This window comes from Sarcophilus harrisii, chromosome 5 (genome assembly GCF_902635505.1).
Source record: "Sarcophilus harrisii chromosome 5, mSarHar1.11, whole genome shotgun sequence".
NCBI lineage: Eukaryota > Metazoa > Chordata > Mammalia > Dasyuromorphia > Dasyuridae > Sarcophilus > Sarcophilus harrisii.
Genome location: NC_045430.1, coordinates 66,481,552 through 66,494,041, shown reverse-complemented (window position 1 = coordinate 66,494,041; position 12,490 = coordinate 66,481,552). Strand labels below are relative to the sequence as shown.

At 33.8% G+C, this 12,490-nt stretch overlaps 1 protein-coding gene across 2 annotated transcripts in view; it reads right to left on the bottom strand.

Annotated features, from left to right (window-relative positions):
- SCAF11 (SR-related CTD associated factor 11) overlaps positions 1 to 12,490 on the bottom strand; it is a 50,247-nt gene that overhangs the window by 25,539 nt on the left and 12,218 nt on the right. For both annotated transcript variants that reach the window (XM_031940366.1, XM_031940365.1), the window contains exons 4-5: positions 4,540 to 4,640; positions 3,698 to 3,765 (exon numbers count right to left, since the gene is read on the bottom strand). In XM_031940366.1, coding sequence (XP_031796226.1) covers positions 3,698 to 3,765; positions 4,540 to 4,640 — 169 coding nt within the window. The remainder of the gene's footprint in view (positions 1 to 3,697; positions 3,766 to 4,539; positions 4,641 to 12,490) is intronic.

Here is a 12,490-nt window from a genome sequence, read left to right as displayed (position 1 = left end):
GGCAAGGGGACAGGATGGGGGAAGAGGATAATGGAAAGATTCCTGGAGGCTACGAGTAGGCCAAGGGGAATAGGGTGAGAAGGATAGAGAGGAAAAGTAGGAAGGAAGAAAATATATAAGTAATTATACCTTAGAATTTGGGATAGAGAGAGGGATTCCTGGAGGGGGTAGGTTAAGTAACAAGCATACAAAGTATCAGATCGTAGTAGATCCTGGAGGAATAGGAAAAGGTTGAAGGTGGAAACAAAGCAGAACAATGAGGAGGAAAATAAACAACAAATAATTATAACTTAGAATGTGAATTGGATGAACTCACCCATGAAATGAAAAGAGACTGAAAATTTGAACTCAATAATTTGCTTCCAGAAAAATGTTATAAAAAATTAAAGATAAACACAATAAAGTTTAGGAATAGAATTTATTATGTAAAAAAAAAGCAGTAGTAATAGTAAGATCTCAGACAAAGTTAAAGTTAAAATAGATTCAATCAAAAGAGAAAAACAGAGAAACTACAGTATATATCATATAAATCAATATAGTTTTCTCTTAGGTAAAATAACTAGATACTATAAGGCTGGAATATTGCTGTGACACAGCAAATTATGATCTGGTGGATTTTGAAAAATGTGGAAATACTTGGACTTATAAGAACTTATAAGAAAGATGGACTTATAAGACTTATAAGAAAGATGCTATCCACCATCACAGAAATAAAGAATAAATGAAAATAAGCATAGTATAAGCTTACATATATGTATATAGATAACAGATCAAAAATACTCTATATGTGTGTCTACTTATATATGAGAATCATGCAAAAATAAAAGTGAATTGAATAAAAAGGTCAAATAGCCAAAACCTACCAGGCAGCTAGCCATCTTTCCTTTATTGACCTCTCTCTTACCTACATTTTACTTTCAAGTTGCATATTTTTCACTTTTAAGCTACACCTTTTCCTAGAATTTTAGATCCATTATCCTATATATCTAGGGAAGCAAATCCAAGTAACCTATATGGGAACTCTTGGATCTATTAATGCAGCAATTATTACCAAAACACATAATTATATCATGTGTAATATAAATACTAAAGCTTAAAATGCTTAAAATTCTAGTTCTTTAGGACTGAAGAGAGGGATAACTATAGAGTAAAATTTAGACTATTTTAAAAAGATATCAATAAAAAAAAATTTTTATTTAAGTCTGTATTCTTAATGTTCTATTTTGATAAACAGTATATTCTACATAAATCCACTATAAAAAGGGACCAGTTTAACAAGTTATTTTCCAAATATATTTTTGTTAATGCAAAACAACTATAGATTATCTGTGTACTAAGCAATGAGTAAACACTGGATTAATTAACACAAAGAGTTTTAGGAAAATTAACACAAAAGTTATTTTCTAATGAATTCAGAAGACAATTTAATATGAAAAAACAATTAAATTAAGAATCATCTTAAGACCAAAAATATCTTAAAAAAAAAAAAAAAGCAAATCGTACCTTAAATTTCGAAGACTACAGATGACAATATATCAAGAAAATTAAGGCAGACAAAAATTATTGGCATCTTCATTTGGATGTTAAATTGTCTCTAACTTATAAGATCCGTATACTAACATGAGAGTGGACTGGGAGGGTCCAATCCTCAAGCATATATAGGCTCCTCTGCTTGACAGCAACCCATATTAATATTTGGAGGGGCCTAACTACAAAATAGTGGAATAGGATCTGCCCTTCACTTCATATTACCATATGAAAACAGAAATACTAATTAGTGGTCAGAAATGAGTGGGATATTCAAAAGGAGTAAACAGGCCAAATCTCCCTTTCTTTTCTATTGGCCATTAGATGCAAACACTACTTTCTGAGCTCCAAAAAGCTAGGGGTTGACCCAGAAGTACGTGGTCTTCCAAGCAAGCCTGTGTCTAAAATAGAGCTGTCTCTTCTTTATTCTTCTTTTCCACTGAATAGGACCAAGTGGAATCTCAAAAAAACTACCTCCTAGGATGGGATAATTCTGAGAAATAGTTTTCATTTCACCAGTCAGCTGTATCACACTCAGAAATAAACTTGACGGTAAGAATAATTACCTTAAAATTTCAAGTTTCAGCCGACTCTCTCCAAAAAAATAATATACCAATAGGAGAGAGTTTGCCCCAATTCAATGGGGGAAATTTCACAGTTTGATTTTTTATATATTTTTATAGTAAGTAACTTTATAAAACTAACTGATATTAATTGGTTAAATGATATTCTGGAGATATTAGCTGATAAACTTGATAGTGGGGAGATAACCAGTGCTGAGTGATATCAAGGAACAGAACAGAACAGAAAATTAATATTACTAAGAAGACACCAACAACCTTTCAGGGGGAGGTATTAAGAAATTTTAAATTGATCCTGCATCATGTTCTTATTGATCCTAGTTACAATTAATTGATTTTGTCCTGTGACTGCATGCCACAGTTTCAGCTCACCTGTAATAGGTTAAGTTTAAAAATACAGCCTTCTTGCCTCAAGGAATTTAACTGACCTTGGAGAATGTGTGTAAAAGAAAGGGACTGGGGCCTGATATCTTTACTCCACCAAGTTATCCTTCAAAGATGTCTGATTTACTGTCCAAAAGTCTAGGCTGCTATTCTAACACCTGGATTCAAACAATGAGCACTTCTTAGTTTCATGAAGAGAGGGAAGGAAGGGAGTCACTGCTAAACCCTATTACCAAACTTCCAACCAATCATGTTACCTTGTGTTTCAGCTCTGTAATAAATCATGCTGTTCTCAACCCTATGACATCATGTAGTTTGATCTGTTGTATACTCCCCAAAACCTCCATAAGGGGAATTATCCTCCTGCTTAGGGCTTTGGCATAATTGGAGGCAAACCACTGACTCATTTAATAACAGATAGGATACCCTATCAATAGATTCCAATTGTGAAAGTACCTCTAGTAAAACCCCGAGGGAGAAATATCTGCCACTGGAAAACTGACTTGTCGGTGTAAGAGGGAGTTAGAATAAGAGCCCATATAGTTTTCATGGGCTTCACTAAACAAATAGGTCTCAAGTTTAAAACTTGTATGGCCTAGTTAGCTTTACTTTGTTTTATGATTATAAGTAATTCACAATCATTTTCTGGGTACCTAATACATACAAGTAGCTGATAAAGACACTGCTCCATTAAGGAAATTATAATATAGTTGAGAAAGCTAGATACACAAATGAAAAAACAAACAAGAAATGCTAATGTCTTTATAAATAAGTACTGCAAATAGTAATTCCTTTAAGTGTCTGAGCAAAGGAATCACTTCAGAGTAGAATGAGCTCTGAAGAACTGGTTCACTATTGAGGAGAAGAAAAAAGGGCTTTTTAAATGGATGCCAAAGGTAATAAAAAAGATGGTAAGAAAATTTAAATGCTTAAGAATCTTGACCACATAACTAACTAAGGAATTTTGGGGGAGTCACTGAAGGTTTTAAGCAAGGGAATAATATGGGGAAAAAATGATTACATTAAGGTGAAAATGAAGTTTTGACAACATTCATGAGCCAGCAATATGAGACAGGAAATGGTAAAATGAAATTATTTATGAGGCTACATAAGGAACCATAGCATTAAAATGAATATGGGTATGAATTAGGAAAAACACTGTAAGAATGATAAAACAGGAATATAACACCAAAAAAATTACTTACTATGCATTTTCTTCAAATCTTTATACAACTTTGCACTTAACAGATTTCTTTTTACATCTGCTTTTTTTCTGTGAATATCAAGAAATGAAAACTATGAAAAAGTAATAGTTTATTTTTTTCATATCAACTAAGTTTCTATCACAGGGGAGTCATGTTGGAAAAATTCTGTGTAATCAACTTATAATCATTAAAAATGTAGCAATTATGTTTTTAAATCTCTCTTATGAAAGAACATCTTTATACTTAAATAACATATTTCAACCTAATTTTGTTAAAATATGTTGGCCTACTACCCCCAATATAACAGTTAATAACCATTAGATTATGTGCCATTTTATGGTTTACAAAAATATATTGTTGAGCCTACTGAGAAGTGCAAAATCATTTCAATTTGAACACAAGAAAAAAGTAATTACATTCATGGGTCATATGAAGAAAATTATATACCAAAGAAGTACATGGAATAGAGCAGCTCACATTGTGGTACCTAATATAAAAAAGAACTTTGAAAGTAAAATTCAGGACTGATCAGACTAAATAGAATGGAGTCCATTATCATGAAAAAAAAAAAGGGAAAATACTTAAATTTTGCCATAAATATCCTGTGGAATATCCTCAGCTGATTTTACCTTTGGTTATAATTACGTTTTGTTGCCAAAGACAATGAGGATATTTCTACACCTGTTAAGTTACAGGTAATATTTCTTTAAAATATTAAGTGCTTAAAAACATTTTGCTTTTGAATTTTAAAAACTGGATAATGCCTAAACCAAACTTTTCTGAACAAACTTACTCATAGAAACATTCTGACTAGGTTTCTATTTCTGGAGTTTATCACTGACCTCATACAGCTTTTAATATATACAGAACAGGAATCCTGCTTCTTAAAGGAGCTTTCATTTTTCTTATCATCTGTTTCTCTTAAATTTCTCTCTATTCGAACCTATGAAGAAAATCAAATTTGTAGCATTAGAATTTAACATGATAAAAGAAAAGTGCTTAACTCTGTATATTCCAGAATATTGAAATACATGAAAACTAGCATACTCATTGAAAACTGCTGCCCAAATATTGACTTAATGGTATGATTTGTTATCAACAGTTGGGAGACAGAAATAGATTTTAGAGGATTCACCTGCTGTCCCCATATGAAAGATGCTTTTGGAAATGAGTTACCGTACCAAAAAAAAAAAAAAAAAAAAAAAAAGGAAATGAGTTAACAATCTAAAAATGGAAAATATTTGGCTTTAGATGGTTAGAAAAATCTTTGACTAATTGTTCACACTACGACAATTCTACCAATATTATGTGATTTAATAGAATGTAAAATTCCTACCAAACTAATCACATTTCAATTTTTATTTCAAACCCAGGTTAAACCTATTGTATGAGAGTGACCTGTTAAACAGTTTAAGAAAAATCTTAATATTTTTCCATTTTACTTGATAAGGTCATTAATTTACCTCTATACTGACAACTCAAGTGTTTAAATATAATTCTCTTTTTTTCAAATCCCTCTTCACAGGACATATTTCTCAAGTTATACATATTCAAATCAGGAACATCAAACACAAATAAAAGGACATTAGCATATTTTCTCCACTATCCCAGGAGATTTGTAACAGCAAATACTGTAAAATATCCATTTGGTACAGGAATTCATAAAATTTTGTGTATGGAAACATATGGACCTCTTCTCTGAATAATGTTTAAAAAGAAATCAAATATTATATATAGATACATATATGTACATGTGTATGTATATATATAGATACATATATGTACATGTGTATGTGTGTGTATATATATATATATAATTACAAAGAAAACAAATGTACTTATTTTAAAAGATTTTTTTAAAAAGTTTAGAGGCCCTATGTTAAGAACTCCCAATCAATGATTCTCTAATAAAGCATACTAAAAAAGATTCTTATAATCAGATGATACTCTAAATTTCCTTTTTCAAACAAAATGAAGTTGTTTTTTAATTTTAAAAAGATTATACTTAATTCAAAAGACACTAAGAACAGATGTTTCCTTTTTTCTATTGAAAACCACATGCTAATTGCTTTTTATTTTGCTCACAAATAGCAAAACAAAAGGAGGGATTAAAGTCGCTATCCTCCTCTTTTTTTAGTTATTTTTTAATAAAGCTTTTTTTTCAAAACATATGCACAGATGATTTGACAATGACTCTTGCATACCTTGTATTTCAGATTTTCTCCTCCTTCTCCCACCCCCTCCCCTAAATGGCAAGCAATCTTATGTTAAACATGTTAAAATATAGGTAAATACAATATGTAAAAACATATTTATACAATTCTCTTGCTGCATAGAAAAATCTGATCAAAAAAAGAAAGCAAATGAGTAAGAAAAATGCAAGCAAACAACAACAAAAAGAGAGAAAATGTTATGCTGTGATCCACATTCAGTCCCCACAATCCTCTCATCTGGGTGCAGATGGCTCTCTTCATCACAAGATCATTGGAACTGGCATCAATCATCTCATTGTTGGAAAGAGTCACGTTCATCAGAACTGATCGTCCCATAATCTTGCTGTTGCCGTGTATAACAATCTCCTGGTTCTACTCATTTCACTTAGCATCAGTTCATTTAGGTCTCTCCAGGCCTCTCTGAAATCACCCTGCTGGTTGTTTCTTACAAAACAATAATATTCCATAACATTTGTATACCATAATTTATTCACCCATTCCCCAACTGATGAGCATCCATTCAGTTTCCAGTTTCTGGTCACTACAAAAAGGGCTGCCACAAACATTTTTGCATATGTGGGTCCCTTTCCCTCCTTTAAGATCTCTTTGGAATATAAGCCCAGTAGTAACACTGCTGGATCAAAGGGAATGCACAGTTTGATAAGTTTTTGAGCATAGTTCCAAATTGCTCTCCAGAATGGTTGAATTTGGTCACAGTTCTACCAATAATGCATTGGTGTCCCAGTTTTCCCACATCCTCTCCAACATTCATCCTTGTCTTTTATTGTCATCTTAGCCAATCTGAGAGATGGCTCACTTCTTTCTTATGACTGACCCACAAATGTACATCTTTACTAAGGTTCTACACTCAGTCCTTTTACCTGAAATTTTTCTCTCTCCTTACTTCTTAGAATCTCTGACTTCATTCAAGACTGTATTAGGATAAGGCCTAAAATTGATCTTTTCATCCCCAGTCTCTATAGAGTTTCCCCCTCGAAGACTGTCTTCCATTTACTATCTATAAGATATCCATGTATCTATTTTTGTTTATCTTTTCTATTCTTTTAAATATTAAATTCCTTAAGGACAAAAACTATTTTTGCTTTTTTTTTTTTTCAGGAGGAGGGAAGGAAAGGGGGAAGGGCATTACCAGCATAACAAATGCTGTTGTAACTAATTTTTCTTACTAATCTCAATCATTAACATAATTTCAATTAACAATTTTGTGCAGATATTTCCAACACATTTCCAGCTCTCAGTTACTTTTCTTAAACTCTATATTAGCCTTTAGAAGTATCTTCTGAGGAGTTTTCTATCTAAATATTACAGAAGCATAGAGAAAATTGAAAAAGATCTTAGTCCTCCAGTCCAACCCATAAACATAAAGACATCCTTACTTTAATAAACCTGACAAATTATCAAAAGGGTCAAATTTCAATCTAAAAACCTTAAGAGGAAGGGAAACACACTGCCTCTTAGAGAGCCAGGTCTACTTTTAGAAATCTCTAATTGTTATTAAGGACAGAAAGAAGGAAAATGTAGATTAGGAAAAAATATATAGTTAATAGGGCAAATGAAGTAACAAAGTCAGAAGGAAAACAAACTTCAATTTCAGAGGATACATCATAAAAGGGGAAGGAGAAGTACTAAGAAAAAAAAAAAAGAAGTAGAGAAATATAAAGAAAAAAGATTGTGCTCTTAGTGAGGAGGGAAAATGGAATATGAAAAGAATACCAACGAACTGACGTGTAGGAAGCATCTTGCCACTTCGTGTCTATCCTTCACTTGGAGCAACTGTCAATGACTGGGATTTAATTGTAGCAGTGCTTAGATGAATCAACCAAGATAGCAGAGTAGAAGGAAGCACTACAGCTGGTCCACCTACCCTCACCTCCTGCCAAACCCACCATTACTCTACGAAGATTTAGAAATTGTACCAAAGGACAGATAAAAGATATAGCACAGAAAATCTCTCAATCTCTCTCAATCTCTCTCTCTCTCTCAATCTCTCTCTCTCTCTCTCTCTCTCTCTCTCTCTCTCTCTCTCTCTCTCTCTCCACAAATGCCTGACAGGGAAAATCTGAGAAAAAATCTCAATGAGTCATTTTCCCAGTCTAGATCAGGAAAGGCAAAGAGGTAGAGGATTCTAGGAAGAGGCAAAGTAGATAAGAAAACTAGAGAATCTCCAAATTTCCTCTACAATAAAAGACAAAACAATCACCTCAGAGCAACAGAAACAAACAAAAGGAGGGGTAAAGTTGCTATCATCCTAAGACAGCTAGAGAAGATCCCAGGAAAGAAGATCTGGTCAGATGAAATAAAAATATCTCCCCTCTTCACAGAGTCAACAAACAAGTCCCAGGAACAGTTGTTTTGGAAACAGCTTCAGATTCAGGAACTTTCATCTCAAGAATGGTGTGGGGATCAGATGGCTGAGTAGGAAAAGATTGAAGGACCTTTCACTATCAAAGGATGCCATGCACAACTGTCCTAACCAAGACTCAGTTCCAGGCAGCTAGTACAAGGAGAAGGAACTCCCACAAATCTGAGGTGGGAAGCAGAGGGGCAAGAACTGTGGATGAAAGCTGAAAGTTGCAGTTACCCAAAGGGACCAAAGAATAAGTTCATTTTGAGGACTGGATGACTGAGGACCCTTGTTCTAACTGAAGGGTAGAAAGGTATGTCCAAGGTCAGACCCTGGGAGAGGGTTGAGGAAATAGCAGGCAAAAGATGCTGAGGCTTGCTGCATTATTCCCTACACCTCAGGAGTAGAATATAATTATAATAAGCTGCTTATAATAAAACAAAACAAAAAACAAAAAAAACCCAAGTAAACGAAAGAGAATGAACCCAACCACAGACAGCTACTATGGGGATAGAGAAGATCTGTCTTCATATTGAGAGGAAAAAAGTAAAGTTTATTTTTTATTATTAAAGATTTTTATTTTCAAAATACATGCATAGATAATTTTCAGCATTCACCCTTGCAAAACTTTGTGTTCCAATTTTTTTCTCTTTCCCTTCCTACTTCCTCCCCTAGATGGCAAGTACTCTAATATATGTTAAACATGTGCAATTCTTCTATACAAATTTCTTTTTTTTCCCCCTAAGGCAATTGGGGTTAAGTGACTTTACACAGCTAGGAAGTACTAAGTGTCTGAGGCCAAATTTGAACTCAGGTCCTCCTGACTTCAGAGTTGGTGCTCTATCCACTGTGCCACCTAGCCCCCTGCTACATATTTCTACAATTATCATGCTGCACAAGAAAAATCAGATCAAAAGGGAGAAAAAATAGGAAAGAAAAGAAGCAAACAACAATAAAAAAATAAAATAATAATAATAATAATAAAATGATCATAATAAAAAATAATAAAAAATGAAAATACTATGTTGTGATCCACATTCAGTCTCAACAGTCCTCTTTCTAGATGCAGAAGGCTCTCTCCATTGCAAGTCTATTGGAACTGGTCTGAATCATCTCATTGCTGAAGAGAGCGACATCCATCAGAATTGATCATTGTTATTGCCATGTACAGTGATCTCTTGGTTCTGCTCATTTCACTTAGCATTACTTCATGTAAGTCTCTCCAGGTCTCTCTGAAATCATCCTGCTGATCATTTCTTTAAAAGCAATAATATTCCATAATATTCATATACCATAAATTATTCACCCATTCTCCAACTGATGGGCTCCACTCACTTTCCAGTTTCTTGCCACTACAAAAAGGGCTGCCACAAATATTTTTGCACATGTGAGTCCCTTTCCCTCCTTTATGATCTCGTTGGGATATAAACCCATTAGAGACACTGCTGGATCAAAGGTTATACACAATTTGATAGCCATCTGGCCATTGTTCCAAATTGCTCTTCAGAATGGCTGGATCATTTCATAACTCCACCAACAATTCATTAGTGTCCCAATTTTTCCACACCCTCTCCAACATTCATCATTATCTCTTCCTGTCATTTTGGCCAATCTAAGAGGTGTGTAGTGGTACTTCAGAGTTATCTTAAATTACATTTCTCTGATCAGCAGCGATTTAGAGTACCTTTTTAGAGCATCTGAAAATTGTCTATTCATTTATTTTGATCAAATAATGAAGTTTAAAAAGCCACTCCTTTGCAGGAAGCACAACTGATTTGGAAAATAGATTCAGTAGAGATAATTATCAGAATTATTGGAATATTTGAAACCTATAATCAAAAGGAGTACCTGGGCAGCATCTTTCAAGAAATTATCAAGAAAAACTATCCTGATGTCCTTGACTCAGAAAGCATTCAAAGAACCCATCAATAACCTCAGGAAAGAGATCTCCAAATAAAAACTCTATAGAACATTAAATTAAAATTTAAGAAATACAAAGTCAAGGAAAAAATATAAGTGACCAGAAAGGAAAAAATTAAAATATCAGGGAGTTATAATCAAAATTATCACAAAGGACTTGACAGCTGCAACATTAAAAGATCAGAGGGCATACAACATGATATTACAGAAGGCAAACCAAGAATCAACTCCCCAGCAAAATTAAGCATATATATCAAGGGGAAAAAATGGTCATTCAAAGAAACACAAAGATTTTAGGTTTTCATAAGAAGATGTAACTAAACCAAAAATTTGACCTCCAACATCAAGACCCAAGTGAAGCATAAACAGGTAAAAAGGGAAAAGTAGACATAAGGGATTCAAAATAACCAAACTGTTTACATACCTACATGGGGAAGATGAGACTTGTAATTCTTAAAAATTGTATCACTAATATTTGTTATTTATCCTTTGATCTCAAAAGAACTATGTCATCAGAGAGGTGATCCCAAGACATGTAAGTGAGCTGGATTTAAGTGAGGGTGGCCTATGCAAAGTTACCAAGTTCACTTTCTCCTCCAGTCAAGTGGATCCAGTGGCAAAATGTAGATCAGGACCACTGAAGGTATCCCTGAACACAGTAAGAGACTTGGGCCCTTTTAAGCTAAGATCTTTAACAGGTCTCAGTCTATCTGAGGGAAGGCCCAATCAGTTATTAAGGCTAGGTAAAGAAATGATGCAGAGAATTACCTCTTTTATCTAGTCACAAAAAACCAAAACTATAATCTGAGAGGAGAAGACACTCAGGATTTCTGGACAAAATAGATACAATTGCTATTACATTCATTCTGAGTCAATCAAGGTCCAAAAAATGAAACTGAGAGCCTGGAGTCTATTGTTGACCAATCAATGAGAACTAGAATGATCTGAGTTTATGGCATGGGGCTTAAGAAAGAAATCTAGTCCAAAACCTAGGAGACTTTTGGGATCAAAGAGAACCATGACATCAAGGAAGATGAAACCAAGATAGGCAAATGAACTGGATTTAAGTGAGGGAGGACTGTACAAAGAGAGCCTTCACTTTTTCTTCCAGAGTCATCTGCATCCAGTGGCAAGATATGGATCAGAACCATTGGAGATGGCCCCAGATGCAGGGGTAGACCTTGGCCTTTTAAAATTAAGATCTTCAACATGTCTCAGTATGACTGAAATACACTTGAAGCAGAGAGGCACATAAAGAATAACAGAGGCTAGAACAGAAGACATTCAGCTGGGGGACTTGGAGGGGGGGAAGCAGGGACAACAATCCTGATCTCTACAATGCAAAAAGCAAAAATAGATCTAATTAGAAAAGGAAGGAAATTTCCTCTTAATAAAAGATACTATTGTGTTTTTTTTTTAATAACCATTATGCATTTTCAGGCTTAAAATGGAAGCATGACAGTTTTAATTATATAAAGGTCAGTATGCTTTTGAAGATGAGCTATTGATTATAGACCTTTATTGAGTCAAACTTAATTGATTCTCAAACTCTAGATACTTTCAAACTTTTACCCCAATCACCATTATCTAGTGCAGATAGTATTTTAGACCAAATTTTCAGAAATTACAGCTGAGTTTTTTTTTTAAAGTGGGGGCACACTCAGCATCCTTCTAGTTCTTTCTTTGATTTTATTTTATTTTTTTTTTTTGGATACTGACACAGGTCCTCTAATGGCTTCCTCCAAGTCATATTGAAATATCAGAGGTTCCTATAATGCAGGTGAGGAGCTAGATGCTCCTGAAGAAGTCAGCAAACCAGTAGCTGAAAAAAAGATATTTTCAAGGGATAGTCATTTTTCAAATACATTTTAAATGTCAAGAAGGGAGTGAATAATGCCCTGAGATAGACACATTAAATTTAGGGATAGGCCATGGATTTGATGAATCAGATTTGTACATATTTACACAATTGGATTTTCAGACTTGTTGCTAGCCAGTAATAATTCCTGGTGTAATGTGTAACAATGGAAAGAATAACTCACTTTTTGTAATTCTTTTTTCAGGGGAAAATCCTAGAACTTTTTTTTCCAATACAGTTCCATTGAGCCAACTTGGGAATTAATTTTTTAGATGTAAGGATTTAACTAAGCAATGACACAGAGGGAAATGTGCTATCAGTAGTAATAGAGATTATGATGAAAATAGGACAATTGATAGATTGAAATGTGAGCAACTTAAATTGTCTGAAGTGTAAACTTTAACTGGTTAAGTTGATTCTTTAAGACTAAGGGATTG